We start from the raw sequence: 26,081 nt of genomic DNA, 5'->3' as shown, positions 1-26,081 counted from the left end.
ACAAGATTTCTTGGCTCCTACATTGATGCATCATTGAGGTTCGATCAAGACATAAATAGTGTTTGTAGTAAACTAAATAAAACATTCTTTGCCATATTAACAATTAGAGACTCATTTCTTGAGAGATCACTATTAGTCTTTTATTATGCTGCGGCATAATCCTCAATTTCTTACAACATTGTGAACTGGGGGCAAGCTGGTGATGCTGAAAGGGTGTTTGAACAGCAGAAAAGAATACTTAGGCCAATTTTTAAACTTTTTCCGGGACAGTCTTGCAAAGAAATATTTCAGCAACACAAAATAATATATACCTATTTAAAATACTGCTAATTACACACAAAAATAAATGTTTACATAAGAAATACATTAATAACCATTGTCACTATACTCGTAACAGAGGAAATCTCTTAAAGCCTAAACTGAATCACATATTTTGTAGCAGATCTTTAGGCTATGCAGGGCCACATTATTATAATATGCTCCCGTCGAGCTTAAAGAACCTTTCTAACAAGCAATTTACGAAACATGTCAAGATGCTTCTGACAATCAATGCTTTTTATAGCCTAAGTGAATTCGAAACGCATGTTCTAAATAAATGTTTGCAATGTTATATTGATGTATTTATATTGTTTGTTTATTTTATCTTATATGATTGTCCTATATGTATAACTTTATTTTAAGACACACATTTTCCATTTCATCATTTTAAAACATTTTAATGTTATTTTTTGTGGCGAAACATTACCTGCGAGGTAATTGTACGTATCACTCCACCCGTGGCGAGAAAACAGTATGAGTATATATTCGTAAGGCATATGTACAAGTGTCATGTAACAACAATAAATGTTCTTTTGAACACTTTTGAAACATTCAGTCAATCAATGATCCTTCACCAGCGCAACAGGTGATTAATGGCAAGTGCATAAATTAGTACGTGCACAGAAACTGGAGACCATCAAATTTTTGATTTTTTTTTATTTTTTCTTCCAGAAAAAAAAAATCTCGAACACCATTAATCGGATCTACAAAATTCTTAGACCAGAAACTGTGGAGGATCCGGGACTATAACTTTTATATTAAGTATTTTTTAGATTATAATAACGGTTTTCCAAATTATTCCAATCTGAAAGACCCTGAAAATTGTTCTTTTCGGGAATAAATTATTAAATCAAAATTCGAAAAAATTATAACTAATTGGTTCAAACAGTATTATACGCCGCATCGAGAGCTACAATGTTTGTATTTATTGTTTTTGTCTATCATATAACGAGCAGCGTTCGAGGTATTTGAAATAATTCCTGGACGTTATCACGTCATATACCATGCATAGTTCCAGAAAAGAATTATTTTCTCGGAAACCATTTACTCTATTGGAAAAATTCATGGACTAGGTGTTTCGTTTATTGGCAAAAAATGTTAAAAATGCAGAAAATTTCGATTTTTGGGTTTACAGTATCGTTAACTGTGTGGAGAGATAGTTTTAGATTTCGTCTATCATACACGGTTATTATTTGCACAAATTTTCATATTTATCAAAGTTTGCTGTGAATTTAAACTTGAACGGCGAGATTTCAAGGTCACTTTATACAGGGTGCATGTACAATATAATTACATCGATTTTGCGAAAGTTTCGTAGTGGTAGGCGGGACAAGAAACCACGAAGCGGCTTCTTTTTGAAATATGAAGCTTTTTTTTTTAGAAAGCGTTCTTGTTACCTTCGAAAATCGATAAATGTGAGATCGCCGTTAGTACAGTAATGATCACCGTAAAAAAAAAAAATTTTTTTTACTGTTTGTCCGTTCTCCGTTCTTTGTTCTCGTCTTTTGGTTTTTCCTGAATAACTTTCGAACCGTTGGAGCTACAAAATTAAAACTTGCGTAATTTTTAACCCTTCATGAGGGACATGAGCCTTTAAGAAATGGCTCTGATCCGACGCCGGTATCCATCTTTTTTTCGCGATTTTCGACTGTTTTTTGACATTGCTATGAAACACGATAAGTGTCCGAAATTTGAAGCACTCGACTTCATATTTGGCGCATATATGCAGCTTTGTCCCGTGACGGAGCCTATTGAAAATGGGGCGGGCTGGGGGGTCGGGAAGTATTCTAAAAAAATAAAAAATCGTGTTTGCAAGGGTCTACAAAAAACATCATTTTTCAAAAACCGTTTACGAGACCAAAAAAATTATTGAACCAGAATTGGCAGAAGATCCATAAACTTTTATTCTTGAAAATTTTTTAAAAATATACAGGGTGCGCCGCACATTTAAAAAAACTGAAAAATGGGTTCTCCTATTATTGAAAATTGGTTATAACTGAAAGACTATGATTCAGATCTCACTTTCTTTTATATTGCAATATAGTCCGCCTAGACAGCAAAAACTTTTATATTTAAGGTTTTCACCTATTGTACAGGGTGTTTCCGATATTCCGTGCTAAATGAGAAATGTGTTTGGTGCAGATATCTGTGCAATAACATTTATTTCAGACATTTTTTCGATTATTAATACAAAATTGTTTTTTTACAGAGTAAATTATTAGCCGCAAATCAAAAATCGTAAAAAATATGGCTAATTGGGTCAAACAATGTCATACGTCGCATCAAGAGCTGCAATTTTTGTATTTGCGGTTTTCGTCTATCACATAAGCTGCTCGGGATATTTGAAAAAATCCATATTGAAATCGTTATTTCGAGGGCTGTCAAGACGCGATGACGTCATTGATTATTATGGCACAAAGCATGGTTTCAGAAAAAACTTATTTTCTCGAAAACCATTTACTATTTTCAAAAAATTTTTGAACCAGGAAACGTGGAAGATCCAGGCCTATAACCTTTACTTCGAACGTTATTAGAATCATATACAGGGTGTGTCGTTTACGAGCAAAAAATCTAAAAGATCCTAAAAATTTCCGTTTTTGTGGGTTTATTATTGGCGATAAAGGAAAAACCGTTAAAGATGGGATAATTTTATTTGAACAGTATCGTAAACTTTGTCGAGAGAGAGTTTCAGGTTTCGTCAATTATACAGGGTGCAAGGTATTTGAAAAAATATCATTCGACAACGCTATTATTTGTGCAAATTTTAATATTTACCGATGTTTGCTGTAACTTGTGAAGGACATTTTATACATGCGCAATTTAATTACATCGATTTTGCGAAAATTCCATAGTGGTCCGCAGGAGCACGATAGAAAAGCAATACGTCCCTTTACCAAAAGCTGCTTCGTGATAGGCACTACGAACTTGCCCCGACCAGCGACAATTTTTCGAAAGCAATCTTGTTTCTCTTATTCTGTTGGCGTTTGTTTCTCTCTTATTTTAATTGCACTTTCGCTGGGGTGTCAGTGAGTATTGCACTTTCTCTTTTACGCCTGTTAACTCTATTCGTTTTTCTTGCCGATGCCTTTGGATAGGGTCTAATATTTTCCAGTCCTCCCAGCAAGTTTTTTCGCTAATGACTATACTATCAGGAGACTCCAGAGTAAACTCTTGTCATTTTGTCACTGAACGATCAAGTTTTTTTATTACTTGCTGGTTTGCTCTTTTGAATAGTGTTTTCAGTTTTCCGCATGTTGATGTTTTCCTGGCTTAGAGTATCTTGTCTGTTATTTCGTTATGGTTAATTCTTCTTGGTTTGAAGTACTCAGCTCTGGTATAGTTCCTTCTACATTTAATGCGCCTGGATCTGGCCTATCGGCGAGTGGATAAGACAATGCTACAGGAGTATTCAAAATTCACGCATCGCAACGTTGAGGAGGGAAGGAAGCATGACAATACAAGCGCATGTTTAAATGGTTATCTAATAGAAGAAGACAAGGTCATTCCACATCACTTTTCACATGGTGATGAAAAATTTTTAGGTTTTCTAAGAAGTGGGACGCTTGCATCTAATCTGAAGGGTTTGCTTGATTTCGTGTACCAGGTGGAGCCGAATTCAAACAATGTGCCATTCACCTTTGCGAACCTAGTAGCTGCTAGCATCAGGAGCAGCTTCTCCCTTCATCGTCTTGAATCTTAAGGTTTCAATCTATGTTTATATCACCTGAAATCTACAACAAAGACGCCTATTTAAAATCTAAACTCTTATTTGAGAAAAATGAAAACCAATTCATCAAGTTCAGAGTCAATACTTACATTAAATAAAAGTCATGAAAAACACAAAATAAAATATATTTAACAGTTTTTCTTCACTCTTAAGCAATGTCACCGAAACAAAAATTATATCGGTCTCGCGAAATTTACTCAAGCATATCGATTTTCATTTTTATACCGACGTGACCTGTTCTCATAGGTGGCAACTTTTGTACTGGTTACAGGTGCTTTCCGAACAAACCGAAATATATACAGCTAAAAGTCGTGGCGTTTTTCCAAGATCCAGAAATTGTGACAACCAATCTATATGACAACCCAGCCCAGGTCTCCCTTATGGCGGACCACGCAGTTCAAAAAATTTTATTGATTAGTGTATATTGCGAAGAGTCCAATCCAAGTAAATATTAACATAACATGCTAATCATTTTTTGAATACGTGGTTAAAATAAAGTTCACCTTCTTAAAGATTCCTATTCGAATTTTGCTTAGTTTAGGCAGAAATTGAGGTTATGCGTTTTTTTTCATATTATGTTTGCTCCATATAAAATTGTGTTGTGACGCTACTGATCCAGGTGTTGCAACGAAAATTTAACCACAGATTAAGGAGATGATGCACTACTCAATCAGTTTGACAGATGCGCCTCAGTTTATACAGGGTGTCCCAAATAGTTGGTGCGGTTTTTTCGAATTCAATTAACAAAATCTCAAGATTTTCAAATGGAACACCTTATATTTTTATTGAGATATCAATTCTACGATAACAAATAATGTAAGTTTGTAATTTACCTTATATTTAAATTTTTATTACTTTTTGATAACACTCGTATAAATTCTTGTTGCTGCCCACATTAGGTCACTTGTTGGTAATATTAGGTATTTTTTAAATAGCAAAGACATGATCTTACTTCTTTTAAAGATACAATAGGCCAGATATACGAATAAAACCTATTGCTAACAATACAGATTTAATAAAACTTCAGAATTCATATTTAAAGAAACATTTAATGGTTAATTACTAGCTTGATTGAAAATACCAAATTACAAAAATAAGTAATTAAACTTTATAGGCTAACTAAGCAAACAAATTTGAAAAAATAAAAAGTTAACTAAAAATTGTTCGTTTATTCGGTCATCTGGCATCAACACAATAAAGAAATATCAAAATATTTAAAAATGTAGTTGACTATGACATCACAATCTTTTTTTTTTTGACGCATTAAATTATAAACAAACTTTGACATTTCTGTTTGCTTTTGTTGTTTTTCATATTTCCATTTAAAAAGTTCATAGTTGTCAAGTTTTTTGTTAGTATATGTATTACTTTGTATTTTAAATAAGTTATAGTTTTTTGGTTAACCTATAAACTTTAATTATTTATTTTTGTTGTTAGGTATTTTCAATCAAGCTAGATAATTAACTATAAAATGTTTCTTTAAATATGAATTCTGCTAAAGTGTGTAGTATAGAGTCAATTTTTCTCAAAATATTCACAAATTAATGGACACTGTATTGTTAGCAGCAGGTTTTATTCGCATATCTGGATAATACTCCAGATCGAGTAGTATCGCGGCTTGGCTATTTTAAAAATACCCAATATTGCCAATGTGGACAGCTTTAACTTGAACAATTATACGGGTGTTATCTTAAACTTCGCATATCTCAAAAGTAAGTAAAATTTCAATATAAGATACTTACCTTGTTTTTTGTCCTAGAATTGAGATCTGCATAAAAATATAGGGTGTTTCATTTGAAAATGTCGAGATTTTGTTAATTAAATTCGAAGAAACGGCACCGCCTATTTGGGACACCCTGTCTAAGCTGAGGCGCATCTGTCAAAGTAATTGAGTTAGTCTGTGGTTAAATCTTCCTTGCAATACCTTGATCAGTAGTGTCACAACACAATTTTATATGGGGCTATCGAAATATGAAAAAAAAAACACATAACCTCAATTTCTGCCTAAACTATGCAAAATTCGAATAGGAATTTTTCAAGAAATTTACCATTATTTTAACCATAGGGTGTTGCATTTAAAATAACAAAGTAGATATCGGAGGGGACATTTTTGGGACACACGGTATGAACAAAATTATAATATTTTGAATCTTAAGGAGAGTCCAAGAAAATTTTGTGCGAAACTTTTTTTCGTATCTCCTATGGGTTTCCAGATCGTATAGTGGATCGTTTTGGCACACGGTGTAGATGGCTAAAGTGTAATCTGCAATTTACATACTTCTCCACCACTGGAGCCGCCGCTTGTGCGTGTGCTGTCATACGGATTTTTGGTACATCCTGTAATAAAATTGTACGTCTCCCAGCTGAGACAGAATTCTGGTGTGTTGGACACCAAAAGTAAAATGGCACCCGATGATCTCAAAATAGCTACGGCGTCGCAATCCTTCTCCGCTTTCATGCCGGCTCTACTTACAACTCCGACGCTGATACTCATTCCTACGTACAGTGCAATCGGTAACTTATTAATGTAACGGATCGGTGACTCAAATACCCTCCACCGAACAGCTTTCTTTAATTGTCATCGGTACCCCGAGTAAAGGTTTGATCTTTTCAATCTCCAACTCTGATAGAGATGTCGCTTTTAAATATTCATCGACCGCTTTTGCGTCTTTCATCGCTTCCTCAAAGCGGTCCTCCACGACGGCGTTTATAATGGGGTTAACTTCTTTGATCCTGCGAATGTACGCTTCGCATATTTCCTCGCTGGACATCTGGAACGTCAACATTGGGCAACCCTAAATGTAGAAAGTCCTAACGTACCTCTTTAGACCTTATCCTTCTAGCCAACTCGACGGCATGAATTTTGAAGAGCGGATCTCTTACCGGAGGCACTACTTCCCTTTTACCCTTACATATTAAAGTATAAATTGGGCGCGTGAGGAAATGCATAAATCTGACGAACACCAGCATCGTGCTGAAAATTATTTCCATAGTGGTTTACCAAGAATATGACTCTATGAACCGGAGTTAGCCGATTCTTTGATATGTGACAGCGTTTATGCAACACCGAGAGACTAAAAAAAGAAGTTCCGTTTTGCGGTTAAAAAGGGTTGTCGGTATCAAACCATTACGTGTCTCGCAGGTGGTAAGTATTATTGGAACATTGATTTAACTATCAATATTTATTAATAAATGATTGCTTAATTTAAGTTAGCTTTGATCGTTAGACCGCGACAAGAAACTGAATATGATTATAGCTATGTAATAAAAATAATTTAATGGAGGCTTTTAACACTAGATATATCAATTTTAACCGGATTTCGGCTTTTAGAGGAAGTAATTGAGGGACCATCGGGTTTCACTATTTTTTTGTATCATAGAACATGTGAATCCTCCACCCATGGACCTCCGTTTTACAAGATGGATTTCATTAACGAAGAGAAAACAATAGAATTTTTAAACTTATCAACCGTGGAAAAGCAAAAAAAAAAAAAAAACCTTTTGCTTGTTTCGACCTTTAAGTTACTTTAAATAAAAAATCACGAAAACAACTTCGTAAAATATAACATACAACAGAAACACAATAGAATGCAATAGAACAAACAGACAAGGGGTCTGAATGATGAAGACAGTACAAGAGACAAAAAGACAATTCACACCGACTTGTAAGGCAACAATCAATAAAATATTTTACATCAATTGCCTATTAAAGTTAGGCAATTAATAGCAAATAGGAAGAGACAAAGAAATAAATTTTAAGAGAAAAAGCCTTAGCAACTAAATGAAGTAAATTTTTCAAAGAAACTTTCACAGAATATTGTACTAATTAGAAATCTTGAAAATTCCTCTTGCATCGGTTGTTAATAAATCGAACTTGCTGACGTTACTTGCTAATATACTGTGTAAGCTAAGGGACGGACATGAATTGTCTAGGATGAGTGATTCCCATTTTGTTTAGATATTTCCATGGATGCAATAATTTAGTGAGTTTTGAGGTGGCTTCATAGATCTCTCATGTTCTTTTGCCTAATTGATATTTCGTCCTGTTATCTCAAAAAGAATTTTGGCTTTGACGGATCAAAGTTTTTGAGAGATTTCTGAACAAGTGGTAAATCGGGTTTTAACATTTCATTTCTTAACAACTTCTGATATTTGGTCAGCGATGGTCATACTGGCGAGTGTGGGGTTGTTTTCAGACTCATTTTCTTTTTGAGGTTGGGGTGAATTGAATTTTGTGATGGAACGCATAATATATCTAATATGGAAAGTATTAAAAAGAAGAGCAGAGGTTATGTGTTTTAATTATGTGTTTAGTGAGTAGGGTTGAAATAGTTTTACGGCTCTGAAACCAAGTTAATAATCGATAATCTTTGGGTCGGATAGTGATGTGACAATACATACATCAAGGTATCGGTTTGTGCCAGTAGGTTCTCTGTATACGAAATGGCAAATGTCTGGCCTCATTTTCTATTGATAAGAATATCTAATCTAATATTCCACAGCCTGAACGCATATCTCGAAAATTTCTAAGTTCTACATATAAGGTTAAAAGTCATGAATACTATCGGGAAAAAATCAAGACATTCCTAGAGACGGATCCTATCGTCAACTTAAAAAAGATGCTAGATTATAGATTATCTATACAAAGCAACCTTAAATCAGCTATTTCTCTATTAGATTTCGTGAAAAAATGACTCTGAAATTCCTCGTTTCTACGGACAAAGTCTCCACTAAACTCTCAACATTTCTCTAAAAGAAAGCAAAGAACCAGCTAGCAAATTTAGTGATTTAACTTATATTTTAACCATTCTTATCTGGTTTTTTATGATATAAAGAGACATAAGTTATCATGTTTATGTCGCCAGTTTAATCTCAGTTTAAAAGAAGATTGCCCATAGTAATTTTTTTGTATCATCAAGTTTATGTATGTCAGAGACTCCTCGGACATATTTAAAAAAACGTACAACGCTGACATAAAGGGAATGAATAATATTCATTTTTAAAGAGAATCTAGATCAACCAGTGTTTTTATAGAGCCAGACCTCCTTCACCGGGTTCTGTTCACTTATAGTCTGTTTCAATGTTCATCGTGTTGACTTTCGACGGATTCTCGTTATTGGCTAAAGCCATTAACAAAAAAGGTATATTTCTTTCTCTTTTAATGTATTTCTTGAGTGTTGACCATTTGTGGCAGTGTTGAATAATCGTTTTTATTGTGCGTTTCGAAAAAGTTATTTTACGGGAATATAACAATGTCACTTCGAAATCATTTGTCGCTGGGTATGAAAACTGTGTATGAAACTTTAATCAGTAGAAGACTTATTAAACAAGAAGCTTTAAAAGAAACCTACAAAGAACTTACAAAAACGAGAATATCGTCGATAAGGCATATTATTAATAGTGCAGAATTGAAGAAAAGGAATCAACGAAGTGATTTTTAAACTTACCGTATAGAAAATAGTAATCAGGACTTAATAAGAAGGAAAATATATTGTCTTTTTTGTCAACCCGAAGTTGTTCCTCTCTTGCATAAACTGAAAAAGGAGCTAGAATAAGATGAAACCAATATAAATATAAGCCGTGCCACCCTTCATAGAGTTAAATACCACAAATTGCAAGTAGTAATGGAATGACACGAATTACGCACTTGAAGATTTTAATTACTTTCAAGAAATTAAAAGATAGAGAACATATCCATAATTTATATGGTTTGATACACACGACGCTGTATTCAAAGGATGACTTGATTTGCACTGAAAACTCTCAGAAGAAACTTTCGAATAAAGGAAAACGCATCACCATAATACCCGCTCGGTCAGAAGACGGATTGGTTCCCTGTTGTCTGGAAAGAATATTAAGGATTCTAGCTAGGATTATCCTGATGATACAAATGAATGAAATACAAATGTTTTTTTTGGAAAATTGGTTTCAAAACAATCTTTTAAAAAATATTCGCAATAACAGTATTATTTTCATCGAATATTTGTTAGAAACTGATATTTATTTTGAATTCTATTACAAAACAGTGCAACTTTTGGAAGTTCCAAATTAATATGCAACTAAAAAACAGTATATATGCATGTATGTATAATTTTGCCGGCTGGGTATACTATTTTATGTCTTCCTCCATATAATTGCATGTTTAACCCCATTTATGGGGCAATTCAAACGCAGAGCAGAAAATGTTACTTCTACTTTAAGTTCCAGTGTAATAAATTTAATTAAAAATGTAATTAATAACATACATAACATAACATAACATAATTGAGAGGCGAAAAAATTCAGTACAGCAAATTATAAAAATTGAGGACTCTCAACGACGACTCTGATAGTGAAACAGAATTAGATTTATACATTTACATACATACGAATGTGGGTTCACAATTTTACGAATGACGGAATTATATGTGTTTAGGCTGGAGCGATAAATAATAAAAGTCAAAAATAAACATTCCATGAAAATTAGAGAGTATAGACACTTAGAGATAAGGTCGCAGACATTTATTATGTTCGGACATCTCTATTGAGATGACAAGGCAAGGCCATCGCTTCCGCTTGGTTTTCAACTAAAATTCTTCTAAAAGATAACAGCAAGAGACGGATATAGGTATTTATAACTAAAAAATACTTAGAATCTCTACTAGAATATAGAGCTTATTATTATCCGCCTTCTATATCTCGTTTTTGGGGAAACAACAAAGATACGAGGAACCCTCCAAACGTAACGTGTAATGTCTAGAGCGACTTACCGTTATTTGTCGTGGTAGAAAATCAGTAGTTTACACGGTGGCTTCTTTTTAATGTGAATTGTTAATTATCAATTCGAAGGTACGTGCTTTTACTTTTTACATAACTTCTGGATTCGTCCTGCGTCGAACTTGCTGACGTTTCGCCAATCATCCTGTCTTAGTCTTTCATGTTCTTTGAACCTAGTTGAGCCTAAAGAAGCTAGGCTCAACTAGATTCAAAGACCACAATCTCGAAACCGGACATATTATTCGATAAAACTAAAATTCTTGCATATAATCCATTCTTCTACCAAAGAAAAATCCGAGAATCTATCTATAAACAATCTAACAATCTTAACCGTAGCTCAGGTCTTTACCTGTCAGCAATATGACATCTGAGACGAGTGAGTGGTTTGCCTAACATTTATTGTCTTTTAAAATTTTGGTTTGAAGCTTTTTTTAAAGGATATAAATATGTATGCACCTTAGGGACTGACTTAGGGAAAATCTTATTACTGGAAAAGTTATTTGGGTTATTGTCAGGTACACTGTACAAGAAATTATTGAATGAAGCTCCCGGAGAAGCTGGGGAGAATACTAAATATATGGTTCGTTTTATTTTAACGATGAAATATATATCTATAGCTAACACTTTGTCGAATCCTGGATAGAAAACTCTTAACAGTACGAAGAGTTACAGGTAACGAAAAACGGGGTTTGTTTATTTCGTACTTTTGAATTCTTACAAGCCAAGGTAAATATTTGTGGAAAAACAAATTTGTTTAGACTTACTCAGAATTTATTTTAAACTTGTTGATTTTGATATGCAGTTTGTAAGCGTTTGCAGCATTCTTTTGTGAAGTTCTCAAATGATAATTGATACATAAATTCCAATAAATAACAATCTAGAGTTGAAGACAATAAATTATCGTAAACTTTAATTAGACACATAATAATAATAACACTAGTTAATAGAAAATAGCATATAATAATAATTAAATCATGAAAATGATCGAGCTTCGTGAAAAGATATACTGTTCTTTACCAATTACTAAAATGAAAGGCATTGTCAAAAAGAAAAAACTGTTCCAAACTACGAATAGCGGGTAATGTACAGATCGCCCACACTGAAGCCTTTTCCACCCTTATAATCCTATACTTTAACGAAAACAAGCTGAGCTTGTAGAATTTCTCAAATTGGATTATAATTTAAATGAAAGAAAAAACTTGCACTGCTTAGACTTGTCCGCTCCAAAATCTTTGATGGTTAGTTCGTTAGGAGGTACTCACCCTCCGAAGTATCGCTCCAATTCTTCCGCCACCGCTAGACATCACCTGTCTTGTCCAGGGGCTGCCGCGACCTACCAAAATACCTTCGATAATATGCAAACAAGGATGTCCTTCCGTTTTAGATTCACCTGAAATCCAATCGGCATGTCACGGTAGTCGAGTCCGCACGGTATACGCAGGTAATCCAAGGGCGTTGGCTATGATAAGATATCCAAAGGCCGGTTTAAAATAGAATTGATTGTCTTTGGGGAGGTCCCACGAACGAAGGTAGTATGAGCACACCATTTTCACCAAGTTTTTCCTAAATTATGAGTACTTGTTACCTTGAAGTTTTGACAATTTTTCGAATATTTTGAAGAATAAAATTTAAGATAAAGTTTATCATTAATATCATTTATCATTTTGTATGCACATTCCGAAAAAAGTTTGATCCCAGATTCCAACTTGAAGGGGTTAATTGTTCTAGACACCACATTGTAGCAAGAATCTCTCCAACTCATATTAGAAGAAGAATGACAAAATTGAAATGGTTTATCTAATCGGTAATTTCGCTTCTTAGGTCAACAAGCACAATTCATACCTCAGTTCAAATAATAAAAACCTACAGAGTTTGATGTTTTACGTTCCATTAGTATTCAGAGTGCACTATCTAAGAGCCTGGAGAAAATAATGTTCAAGCAAGTGAGAGCATTTCTCTATATTTATACGAAACAATTCGGTTTTGGATCTGGTCATAGTTGTGAAAGCGTTCCTGTAGATATAATATATGATGTTTTTAAGACTGATGATGATGACAAAATTACTGCCTTAATTTTACTTTAATTTAACCAAGCTTTTGACATGATAAATAATGAAATCCTGATATCAATTCTTACATTACAGTCTTGTGATTATCATCTTGATACCGATGCTATTGAACTGACCTTTTATTTTTTTCATAAATGGTATAACGAAACAAATAATAACAAATCCTCGCTGACGATATTTCCAAATGACAACCCAATTGATAATGTTAATAATTGATAATATAAAACTCTCTGTGAAGAACGCTGTTTTGCCCTTTTGCAGCAGATACAAATGTTTAGGACTTACTCTCGATTCTCGGCAAAAGTTTAGAGAGTACATTACAATCAAGTTAAAGATTGCATACAGCAACCTAAAATTAATTTATCGTAGTCTTCACTATTCCTCGCAGGATACTAAAAGATTTCTATGCGATACTGTAGTATTATCATAGCTTAATCATTGTAACAGTGTATTTATGCGTTGTCTAGATAATCTAGAAAAGTATCGTATTCAAAAAGTTTAAAACTCCCGTCTTAGACTGGTATATGGAGTTAGACAAATAAATCATATTTCAAAATTGTTCAATGTGAGTGTCTGTATTACAAAATTATTTGAATTGAAAGTAATTGATTTGAATTTCCGTATAACGGGTCTTCTTCTTGTGCAATAGCATCGAGAAAAGCATTTAAAGATATTACATAGTAAATAAGATTGATCAATATGTCTCAACAGACTTTTCTCTGACGCTTTTGGGTAAGAAGAATAAGAACTAGCAAGATTTCATTTTCGTTTCTACCTAATTAAACCTTTACTTATATATTCCCTTATCCCTAGTTCCCTCCAGTCACACTCATCAACAACTGATGCTTTCATTAAGTTAACAAAAACTGCGAGTGACCCAGGCTGGAACTCGTACAAACAATAACAATCCAAACTAATTTATGGCTTTTAGCGCAGAAAACGTTTTCTTGAATAACGTGACTAGTAATTTAAATAATCCCAAAACATTTTGGAAAAAGCTTAATGATCTAAATATTTATACAAAAAATAATATAAACATCTGCAAAGATAAAATCTACTTCTTTATATCAGTCAGGTTCGATGCTACCGTATTACTAAATGTCACAGATAACGTAATATGGCATGATAAAGTTCAAGCGACTTGCGACTTCCATGATTATTTGTATTATTATTATTATTTGTATTTATTGACGAAACATCCATTGTATCACCTGGTTTTGTGAATAAATAATCTATCTATCTATCTATCTATCTATCTATTATAAAGCCTTCGATAGATTAAGCCAAGAGTTGTTACTTTCAATTTTAGATTTTATTGGTTTCCAGATTACCCAATTATATCAGTAACAGAGTTTAATACATTGAGTGTAAAGGTACTGTGCCATCTACGGAGCCAATTAGATGTTGTTTTCCACAAGGTTCGATCCTTAGGTCTCTTCTATTTACATCTATATTTGTGACATAACATCTTCTTTGCGATTTTGCCATATGTATATTTCATTTTTTCCGTGAAGTCACAATAAGGCACAAATATTAATAAACGAAGATTTCCAAAGATTAAATCAGATGTCAAATAATCATCATATAGAAATTAATGCAAAAAAGTCTTCAATAATTTTGGGCTAGATTTCGATACTAATCTGAGTTTTAAATCTCATGTTAATAAGACGATGCGCACTGGATATGACGACCTAAAAATTTTATATCCAAAGACCATTTGTTGTCAAAATTATTAAAAACCAGAGTGACTCATTTGTTGATCTTAATTCAATTTAATTTTTGTGATATCGTATACAGCCTAGGTTTGGATTTGTGATCAACAGAATACAAAGTGTCCAAAGTTCTGAGTGCGTGTTATTAATGATATAAGTGCCAGGGACCCGGTTCCATATAATTAAAAAAAAATGGTTCAGAATGGAAGTTACTTTTTATAAAACTTCTGGATTCCTTCTGCGAAGGTTTTTTTTTGAGTCAAATTAGCTAACGGTATTCATAACCACAAATGAATATCAGGGAAAGATTCAAGATATTCTTACAGACGGCTCATATTGTCAATTTAAAAAAGATCGTACGTCATCTATGGAACTAACCTTAAATATCTCTCTCTCCCTCTCTCTCTATCAGGCTCCGTCACTCCCCATGACTCTAAAATTCCTCGTCTCTGCGGACTCCCAAAGATTCAAAAACCAGGATTACCCCTTCGACCAATTATCGGCACCATTGGTTCCCCAACATATTTTCCAGCAAAATATCTAGCTTCCTTATACTTCAATTAATTGTTTACCCAGAAATTTGGTATTTTTTATATTCTATTTTAAACTTTTTTAAAGAAAGTTTTTTTGAAATTTCTGGGAGCGGATTGTACAACATTCCATTACAGACATACCTAAACATGGAGGTATGATATTTAGGAATTGAAAACACACTATCATTTCTTCAATTAATATGTGAAGGGCTCTGATGACGTAACTGAAACTTAGGTTTTTGGGGGGGAATAAGCAATAAGCCGATGAATATTTGCGAAAATTGCAAGCAAGCCTTACAACAGACATTCTGAATTTTTTGAATGCGAATCCTAGACTCAAATAAATTCATTGTAATTCATTGTTTCAGAATTCTTAGCATTATTGACATCAAAAGCTGTTAATTATCAGCGTAGCCCTGAACACTGCATTCAACTATAGACTTTAAATACTAGACGTATTAATTTAAAGAAATCAAGGTCTTAAAACTTGTAGAACCCCAGATAAAGATTGTTCCCTTATAAGCTGTACGATGGAGTTCCGGAAGAATACAAATTCTTAAGTTTAAACTTATTTAAGCGTCTCTATAGAGAACAATTGTGCCTATCAGACGACACTACGCAGAGCGGGATTTGTTGTTTGTTTTCTTTTTTTGTTATGTTTTTTATTAGTTTTTCTTTTGTTTTTTCTCCTATACTATTTCTACCTCCAACTGTAGAAAACTTTTTTATTTATTGCTTGTTGTTATTATTGTTATTGCTTTCCAGTACCTACGGGTTGAACTTGAACATTTTGTAATTGTTTTCAGGTCCCTTCTTGCAACCATAAGGCTAGGCAAATTTTGTATCACTTTATGTAATATTTTGTTGCGAAATAAATGATTATAAAGCTAACGTTTGAAAACCAGAACTGTCACAACAAAATTTCATTCCCTCGGTTCCTTCCTTCAATATAACTGAAGAGACCGTCCACGGAACAGAATTCTTCTGGGTAGAATCACGTTCCAGAATAGAAATTGCCCATTCCCAATACAAAGACGCCCACTTTCTCTAAAGGCCATGGATGACAGGCAAACAATGTTGTCAAAAACGACAATCCGATTTGCTTACCGCGCTAGCTGTTTACCACATTTCATGTTTCACTACGTAATCCGAGACCACGTACTTGCACAATATGCGCAGACAATTGAAAAACATTATGTTGAGACTAAACTTGGAGAGTCCGCAGATCGACTCGATTAATTCCACGACGAGATTCGCTTTCGCCTGAAACCACAGAACCCACATAAAATTACAGACAAACGTGCTGTGACTACCCCTACTATTTTTAGCGAATTAGGCACGTCCCGCATATTTGATACGGTGGACACGCAGACCGTGATGGCGTCTTTGAAGTGCCAGAATTTGTATTCGTCGAGCGTAGCGCCGCATGTGGTGGTCAGATGCTTGACCGCCCCCTTGATGGCGTTCTTAATACTGCTCTCTACTGGAAGTTGAGTTAGTCCACTTCCAAAGTCCACCATGTAAAATACTTTCAAGTCCCTTAAGTTTACCTAGTAATATGCAACACTGTATTTTTAGCCTCGCTTTTTTCATACTCACACTTACCGGTTCATCTAGTTTCAACTCCGAACGCATCTTATTACCCACCAAGATCTTTAAAATAAATTTGAGGTCGCAAGAATAACGCGCCATCGGACCTGTGACTAGATAAAGACAGTACTGTATCGTCGCTGCAGCCGGGATAGTGATCTTTAATACTCGTAACTTCTAAAACGGGCGATTAAATCGGTTACTGTTAACAAGAGTTGATATACGCTTACGGGGCGGTGGTTTATGTCCGAAAACTCCATTAAATATGGCGGGAAGTCTGATGGACCCTGCAATATCCGATCCAAGACCGATCACAGAGGCTCCCGATCTTAGCAAAGCGCCCTGGAATAAAGCTTAACATTAATAATGCGGAATAAGTTTCGTGGAGGAATCCTAATTTGTAGCCACAGTAATATAGTAATTAATTTGCTACTTATAACATAACTTTAGTCTATGGAGTTTATAAATAAATTGCAACTCCAGAGTTTATTAAAGGCGATATGCAAAAACATCTTGTACAAAAGTCGTATGATTTTCTCTTTATTATCTTCTGAACGTACCAATAAAAACAAATACAAGAATTGACAACTTCACTTTTTTAGAATGGAACACCTTGTATATTTCCACTTAAAATGATCTTTTGTCTTTTTTAACGCGATTTGATCAATATGTAGTGTTGGTATTTGGTTTTGGCGTTTTTAAAATAACTAGTAGTAGAATTCCATAATCATCATCATTGTTACCTTAGAAAACAAAACGTTGCTTATAGGTATTGATGGCTCTCGAACTATTACTTTAATAGCGTCATGACGTCTCATTATAATTTGTAGAAACACTATGTCTTTACAATATGGGTTATTCGGAAGATCAAAAACATTAAATAATTAGCCTTTTTCATTCAAATAATGAAAATGTATTGCCAGTTCGATATACGATATATCAAGCAGTCATGGATTTCATGAGATGAAAAGTATCAAAACAAAACCAAAAACCATGATTGTATATCGGGAGGAGAAATCAAACACGCTGCTTTGTATTGAAGGTAAATTCAATTTTAAAAGTAACAAACAAAAGATTTCCATTAATTTTCCAGAAAATCCCGAAAGATCAATTCCAGATACTGTAAATTATATTATTTAAAATTATATACTTAAAACGTACCGCTTAAAAATAGTAAAAAGAGATATTTCATATTATTATAACCGAATCATAATGAATTTTTTGAGTGTTTTTTTTTTGGATAATTCTATGGATTTAGCTTTCGAAAATCTTATAAATACCAATACAAATTTTTTAATCGATAGAAAAATAGTTACCAATCAGCAACATTTTTTTTATTAACTACTTTTTAATAAATAATTATAGAATATTAGCTATTTGTTTGCAAGTATCGATATCAATTTTGTGGCCAGTCTGGTGTTGAGCAGATGTTTGTTTGTTTCTTATGGCTAAACGATGTTCCTCGAGCCTGGCTGAAATCCTTCTATTGGTTTGTCCCACGTACGTCAGGCTACACGAGCCGCATACTACACTGTAGTATTGCTCCAATGGCATGATCAGGTTTTTGTGCCGTTGATATCTCGTACTTCCGTAATATTCGGCCGCTTTTGTCAGTATCCCCCTTGATGTATGACTGCGATCGGTCTTCGTTGGGTCTCGTCCTGTACTCTCTGTTGAGGTTGCTGTTGTTTGGTGATGTTTTGTCGAAGACAGGTACTAATTTTCTTCAGTTCGTCATTTCTGTTCTTCTCGTTTGTGAGCCCGAACGACCTAGCCATTAATGTATTTGCCACTGCCTGTATCTGTGATGGGTGGTGATGAGACTTAGCGTTCAGATATCTATTGGTGTGTCTTTGTTTTCTCTAGACAGTGTGTTCTAAGTGTCCATCTTCGGTCCTCGTGATGTGCACATCTAGAAAGAGCAAACTGTTATCCTCTTCAAGTTCTATTGTGAATTGAATCCTTGGATGAATGGAATTCAGGTGTCCTAGGACTTTCAAAAGCTCGTCCTTGCCAAAAGGCCATACAACAAATAAGTTATCAACGTATCTTGTCCATATTTTTGACTTCAGATTCGCTGTTTCCATTGCTTTCTTTTCGAAGTAAATCATGAAGAGGTTGGCAATCACAGATGAGAGAGATGATATCATTGCTATACCATCTACTTGTCGGTATATTTTCCCGTTGCACATAAAGCAAGCATTTTTCAGACAGTGTCTTGACAGATCTGTTATGTCAGGGGGAAGATCTTCGTTTTCTTCTATAAGCAGGAGCGTCCTCTACTGGAATGCTCGGGTATAGGGATTTGACATCGAATCTTGCCATAATATCGTCCTTGTTCATCCTGAGAGAACCTAAAATCTGAGTGAAATGTTATGAATTTTTGACATAGGAGTCTGCCTTTTCCACTATGGGCTGTAGTGCGCTGGCCAGATGTTTTTCCAGCTTGCATACTGGTGAGTTAAAGGCGCTCACTATTGGACGCAGGGGAACCCCGTTCTTATGTATCTTTGGGATCCCGTAGAATTTTGGACGACTCGATATTTCCCTGGGAATAAGTTTCTTCTTTGTACCCTCGTCTATTGATGAACCGAGAATTTTTGGAATTAGTTGTTTTTTCCAAATATGTCGTGGGATCTCTGATGTATTTTCGGATTATTTCTTCGTCTTTTAAAGCCGCAACAGTTGCGTTGGCAAAGTTAAAACATGGCTAAGGCATAGAGCGTGAAAATACTGACGCTCCTTCCACACTGACGCTCTAGTTAATGGAATTTCATAATAGATAGACGCCCTAAGGATGGTAGAAATTTTTAAATTTGACCTACTGAAAAAATAAAATATATTACGATAATACGATATAAATAATTAAAAGCGAATTAGTTTTACTGAATAGAATAACTAATTTAAGAAAAAAGCTGCAGAGCAAACGATGGAGATTACTCAAAACTTTTTTTTACAAGGTAACTTTGATGTTGACTAAAGTTATTTCAAAAACGACTAAACCAAAGATAGACAAACTATATATTTTTAAAATCAGTTAAATAAGACTTTCATCTTTTACCTTTAATTTTCATATATTCGCGACGCTCATTTGTCTTCATTGGTAGGTTCAGAAGATGATAGAGAAAAAATCATACAACTTTTATATAAAAAGTTTTTGACTATCAAAGCGAATTTGCGAAAGTTCAACTTCTTGTTGATGGTGCGGGAGCGTGGCTCATATAATAGCATGCAAGCCGTTGCACAATAGCGGAGCGAAAACGAAAAAAGAAAACGAAAACCAAAAAGCAGTCGAAAACACCCGCCGTTCGATCTATCGATTGTGAATCATCCCGAAAAATTGTTCGTTTTTGATGCTTGCGTGCAAATTTAACTGTCGCGAAATATGCAAAAAACAAAAAATACCCGAAAATAAAAGAAGTTTCTCTACGACCGAGTAAAAAGTACAAATTTGCGCTTCCAGAAGCACTTTTCCGAGAAGCTCGCCGAGTTATAAAGTATCACACGGCTCATTTAGTTAACATGGAAACCATTATGGAGAAACATCTACTGGATCTGCGATTTTGTGAGCAGTGCGCGATTTTAAGAACGTTCTCGTATAATGAAAATCGTATTGTGAGAAAATTTAATGGAAATCGATGAAATTTGATTACTGGTTTGGTACTATTAATTTTTAATGGAAATTATTTATAAAAGGGAGCGTTGTTGTTCAGTGTGTTGTGAGTCAGCGGCCAAACTTCTAGCTTCTAGCTTCTATCACTTTGCACTCTTAATACAAAAATGTATAATAAAATTACCCTAAATTAGCAAAAAAAATTATACACACTAGTGGTGACAAAAAAAATGCATGCAATATTCAAAACAACGTGAATAGACGACAAAGACATGCAAATAATTGTAAACCTGTATTGGAACCAACAGGAACAGTGAAAATGGCAAACCAATTTTCAGATGATATCGAAATCAAGCGTGGAGTGCGTCAGGGCTGCATTCTGTCCCCCTGCTCTTCAATCTGTATTCGGAAGTAATGTTTAATGAGGCTTTAGGAAACGCAGGTATGGGGTTAGTCGTGAATGGCAGAAATATTATCAGATATGCTGACGACACGATGCAAATGAACACCAGAAAAAAGAAATATACGATTATAAGTAAACAACCTTCACCACAGGACAACGGTATTCTTGTCAGCGGAATGCCGATAGAAAAAGACAATATGCTCACGTTTCATAAGAAAGCCTTGTATAGTCACGATACATCTCTGACTCTTAGAATGAGGATGGTCCAGTGCTAAGTATATACTTGTTATATGGTATGGTAATGACTATGCGATGAAACGTCTGAAGGTATTCGAGATGTGGGTGTATCGGTGCCTACTCCGAACAAGGTGGGTGGATAGAGTGAGGAACATCGACGTTCTAGCCAGAATGAATAAAGGACCAGAAATAAGTGTGGCTATTAAAACGCGTAAGCTACAATATTTTGGACACACCATGCGATGCCCTGGAAAGTATGGACTGCTACATCTAATCATGGAAGGAAATATAAACAGCAGAAGAGCTCCCGGATGAAGAAGAACATCCTGGTTGAAAAACCTATGTCAAGGGTATGGTCAGTCCTCCGTGGAATTGTTCCGAACAGCCGTAAACAAGACACGAATGATCAACATGATAGCTAATAATCGTTAACGGTTACGGCACTACAAGTAGAAGGCAAGAAGAAGTTGTGACAAAATATAAATGAAAACCCCGTACATAGTCAAAGTGTAATTTGTTTCGTTAAAGCATTCCAATTTACATACTTCCCCGCCACTGGAGCCGGCGCTTGTGCGTGTGCTGTCGTACGGGTTTCTAGTACATCCCGTAATTAAATTGTACGTTTCCCAGCTGAGACAGAACTCTGGTGTGGTGGACATCAAAAGCAAGATGGCACCCGACGATCTTCGCAATCCCTTTCCGCTTTCATGCCGGCTCTACTTACAACTCCGATGCTGGTACTCATCCCTGGGTACAGTGCAATCAAAAACGTATCGAAGTCACTAGTCGGTGATGCGAATACCCTTCACAGAACAGCTTTCTTTTATAGTCATCGGTACCCCGAGTAAAGGTTTGATCTTTTCGATCTCCAACTCTGACAGAGATGTCGTTTTTAAATATTCATCTACCGCTTTTGCGTCTTTAATTGCCTCCTCGAGCCGGTCCTGCACAATCGCGTTTATAATGGGGTTAACCTCTCTGATCCTGCGAATGTACGCTTTGCATAGTTCCTCGCTGGAAATCTGGAACGTCAACACTGGGCAACTCTAAATGTAACGTACCTCCTTAGACCTTATCCTTCGAGCCAACTCGATGGCAGGAAGTTTGAGGAGCGGATCTCTTACCGGAGGCACTACTTCCATTTTACCCCTACATATTAAAGTAAAAATTGGACACGTGAGAAAATGCATGATTCTGGCCAGCACCAGTAACATGTTGAAGATTATTTCCATAGTGGTTCGCCAAGAATATGACTTTACGAAACCGAATTAATCAATTGTTAGATATTTGATCACGTCGACGCAACAACGCGAGGCTACTAAGGAAGTTCCGTTTTGCGGTTTAACAGGATCGTCGGTATTATTTTCCAGTGGAACTGAACATTACGTGTCTCGCTGCTGGTAAATGTTAAAAGTGATATCTAATGGAACATTGATTAAGCTATCAATGTCTTAATAAATAATCGCTCAATTTACGTGAGCATTTGTCGTTAAAAGATTACCGCGAAAAAGAAACTCAATATAATTATAGTAATTTTCTAAACATAATTTTATGGAAACCTTTAACAGTAGGTATAGTAATTTTAATCGCATTTTGCTACAGTACGTAATTAAAGATGGGAAAACCATACAATTTTAAAGCTTATTAACATTCGAAAACAAAAAATTACAAAAATACAAATTTGTCGAATTTAAACAATTTTATAAAAATATGACCTTAGCATAAAGCGAAATACAATTTATACCGACTTGGGACGCAACAGACAACCACCGACAGTGTCAGATAAAAAAATAGTTTTAAAAGGACGAGAAATAGAACGGATTTCAAAAATTTAGATTTGTAAGCTTCATCTCAATTAATGTAAATCACTATCCTGTAATAATTGCAATTGATACTACAACTAAATTTATTTTCATTCAAAATTTTTCAAAACCACTTAAAAGGTGGAACCATTACAGCAAAGTGTAATAACAAAATATCAGTCAAAAAGATCGTAGAGGAGGGGATAAAACAGAGCAATATTATAATAATACAAAACTGACGCTTTTTGCGTACGATATTGCATTTTTAGCAACATCTTTTAGAAATAAATTACTTAAAAAATAATAAAAAAACACCTGTAGGTGGGAATATATAGTATTTTCAAAAAACTAATTGGAAATAAGTAACGTTGGACAGAAAAATGAACTTTGAAAACCATATAAATAACGTGGCAAACAAAGAAAAAATTGCTATTTGCCTCATATAAATCATTTGGAAGTAGTAGAAAGATCGATTTTAAGGAAAGGTCATAAAATATCAAATATAGAAACATAGGGGGAAATTAGACCTTTTACAGAACTTTTGCTGGTCAAAACCCAGATGCGTGACATCACAAGGAATTTCAGGCACGTTTCTAGACGTAACGCTCTCTTCGGGACTATAAGATATTAAAAGAAAATAATTTCTTTATTAGAGATATTAAGCGTTCCATCACAAAATACACTTCACTACAACCTGCCAAAGGAAGCAAAGAAACAGCTGCGCGTATGACAAATTTAGTGATTCAACTATAACTGTCTCACTTTTATACCATAAAGACAGACAAGGAATCACGTTTGTGACCCCAGTTTAATCTCAATTCGAAAGAACGATTGCCAATAGCAATTTTTTTGTATCACCAAGTTTATGTACGTCAGAGACTTCTCGGACATACAAAGTACAATGCTGACTTAAAGGAAGTGAACGATATTCATTATTAAAGGGAATCCAACGACCAGTGCATCTTTAAAGCCAGACTATCTTCGACGGGTTCTGTTCACTTAAGAAAAATACGAATTCGGGTCCACAACTTTACGAACAAAGAAATTATAACTGTTTAGGCTGAACCGATAAGTAATACAAGTCAAAAATAAACATTCCACAAAACCCAAAAAGAAATATGTGAGAGTATAGACCACTTAAAGATAAGGACGCAGACATGTACCAAAGTGGGTTCCCATGGGACCACAATATTCCGAATGACAGAATTATAACGGTTTAGGTTAGACAGATAAATAATGTCAAAAATAAACATTCCAAACACCCAAAACGAAATCTTGGAAAATATCGATCACTTAAAGCTGAGGACGCCGGCACGGCCATACTGACTAGTGCACGTCCCCGGGCACCTGGTCGTCATCTAGACCTCGAAAACCTTCACTCGTTATTGTTATTATTATCATTAACCAATATACAAAAACTTTTACTAGGAGACAAAATCAACTTACTTGTAACTTGAAATGTAGCATCATTTGGCAAACCTATGAAAGCATCATCTATTAAGAACATTGGAATTCGGTTGCACTACCATCATCCACTAAAACGCTGTTTACTAGAATATTCATCTACCTTTGGTGCCACGAGCCCTTTCAATAACACAATGCTTGTCGGGATAATCACCTTCGGTGACACACGCTTCTCCAACCAAGCAATGCTTATCGAAACAATCACCTTGGGCAACACATGCTTCTCCACCTACCCAATGCTTATCGGGATAACCACCTTCGGTGACATGCCTTTGCAATAAAGCAATGCATTCCGTGGACACACGCCTCATCTGGTCACAGTGTTTACCTTCATGTAAACCTAAGCAGCTAACAACACATCTCCAGTAAAGCTTCTCTTACTAGGTAAACCAAACTAGGCAACATTATGCCTCTAGCTTTTGCGACATACGCCCGCACAATAACTCAATGATTATCGGGATCACCACCTTCGGCGACCCACGCCTCTCCAATGATTGTCGCAATAATCACTCTCGGCAAGACACTCCACTAATGCAATGCTTATCGGCCTTCGCCAAACAAACCAGAATGCTGCAATGCTCCAGATAACTAATAACAAAAAATAAGCCGAAATTATTTTGACTTAGTTTTGCCAGGACAGAGTGAGTCTCGTCTATCGAAATATTACCTATTTCTTTTAAGAATTCGCCGACACATGCTCATTCTGTTAGTCATTTTTTAATGACTGATTCGGCTTTACCTTGCTCATAAGGCACACAAATAAACTGATCATAAGCAAATTCGAAAAACGTACTTTTGCACTTAGAGCTGTGTCTAATAATTTGACAAAGGCCTTTTTTTTAAAACTGCGGTAATTTCAATTAGACCTCGTTAGACTTGTTTTATGATGTAAGAAATCGCCTACTGGAAAGTGCTTTAAAGTAGCTTTTTACAACTTTTCTTCTATTTTCACAACTTTTTTGCCAACTTATCGATATTTTTACTTGCTACATCACAACTTTCAGAGAGTGAAGGCGATTTCTCCACAGTGTTGTTGATATAACAATTTTTCGTAATTCCAAAGAGCAAACTGATTTGCTGCATAAATATTCTGCTGGATTAAGCACAATAACCATATGTTTTGTTCACTTAAGTGATAATTGCAAATTTGCATAATTATTTCGGCTTGTCCTTTACACCCTAGTAGTGCAATGAGCAATAAAATACAATTTAAGATTGAATTTTGCTTCAAAATAGCAATTCACTACTAGCAAAACACTTACACAGCCGATACCCGAAAGAGCACCAAACAAATTCTGAGATTCTTTAAGCAATTAACAACTATTTCTGCAGAACATATAACAATACAAATTTGATAAATTCATCGATGATTACAGAGACGCGCATTCTTTGGTATCACCTTGCCACTTAATTTACCGGAAATGCAAATGCGAATTTTATGCCTGAGATGTACTTTTTTTTCCACTTGCATTATACATACTAATAATGTTTATAAAGTTTCTATAACAATACCGAATGTCATTAATGACATAAAATAAAGATATATTACTTTCCATTTTACTGAAAAAATCGTATGTTTTTGCTACATTGGGGTGGAGTTCATTGCCATTTGCCATTGACATTGAGTGAAAATAACGTGTAAAAAGGGTCATTGAGCTACATAGTTTTTCACTGGGTTTACGTTGCGTTTACAGAAAACCTACGCACACACACCGATACCTCAATGCATTATAACATCATCATCCGGGCCAAATATCATCGGTTATCAACTCTCTTTACAGAGCCGTAAAACTATCTCAGCCCGAGCTACTGAACCCAGAATTAGAACACCTCACCTCTGCTCTTCTCTCTAATAAT

General features: G+C 35.0%; 2 protein-coding genes across 5 annotated transcripts in view; both read right to left on the bottom strand.

The window, feature by feature from the left end:
* The window catches only part of LOC132702366 (uncharacterized), a 32,543-nt gene extending 24,987 nt beyond the window's left edge, over positions 1 to 7,556 (bottom strand). Inside the window, exons 1-3 of the mRNA XM_060670952.1 lie at positions 6,866 to 7,556; positions 6,597 to 6,816; positions 6,324 to 6,541 (exon numbers count right to left, since the gene is read on the bottom strand). Coding sequence (XP_060526935.1) covers positions 6,324 to 6,541; positions 6,597 to 6,816; positions 6,866 to 7,036 — 609 coding nt within the window. The 5' untranslated portion in view covers positions 7,037 to 7,556. The remainder of the gene's footprint in view (positions 1 to 6,323; positions 6,542 to 6,596; positions 6,817 to 6,865) is intronic.
* Positions 7,557 to 10,800: 3,244 nt separating this feature from the next.
* LOC132702386 (fatty-acid amide hydrolase 2-like) lies at positions 10,801 to 23,505 on the bottom strand. Of its 4 annotated transcripts, none has more exons than XM_060670978.1 (8): positions 21,761 to 23,495; positions 21,504 to 21,705; positions 20,609 to 20,717; positions 16,936 to 17,058; positions 16,721 to 16,882; positions 16,435 to 16,665; positions 16,223 to 16,378; positions 10,801 to 12,364 (listed from the first exon to the last, which is right to left on the bottom strand). In XM_060670978.1, the coding sequence occupies exons 4-7, from the start codon at positions 16,963 to 16,965 to the stop codon at positions 16,235 to 16,237; spliced, it is 567 nt and encodes a 188-aa protein (XP_060526961.1). In that variant the 5' UTR covers positions 16,966 to 17,058; positions 20,609 to 20,717; positions 21,504 to 21,705; positions 21,761 to 23,495; the 3' UTR covers positions 10,801 to 12,364; positions 16,223 to 16,234. The 4 variants fall into 4 exon arrangements, with proteins under 4 accessions (XP_060526961.1, XP_060526959.1, XP_060526962.1 ...); XM_060670976.1 differs by having other exon boundaries at positions 16,936 to 17,047; positions 21,761 to 23,494; XM_060670979.1 differs by lacking the exon at positions 20,609 to 20,717 and having other exon boundaries at positions 10,801 to 12,191; positions 16,936 to 17,047; positions 21,761 to 23,505.
* Between the last annotated feature and the right edge of the window lie 2,576 nt (positions 23,506 to 26,081).

Source organism: Cylas formicarius, unplaced genomic scaffold, assembly GCF_029955315.1.
Source record: "Cylas formicarius isolate icCylForm1 unplaced genomic scaffold, icCylForm1.1 PGA_scaffold_5__7_contigs__length_24384050, whole genome shotgun sequence".
In the NCBI taxonomy this organism is placed as follows: Eukaryota; Metazoa; Arthropoda; class Insecta; order Coleoptera; family Brentidae; genus Cylas; species Cylas formicarius.
Note: the sequence above shows the minus strand (reverse complement) of the source record. Positions and strands in the feature narration are given on the sequence as shown.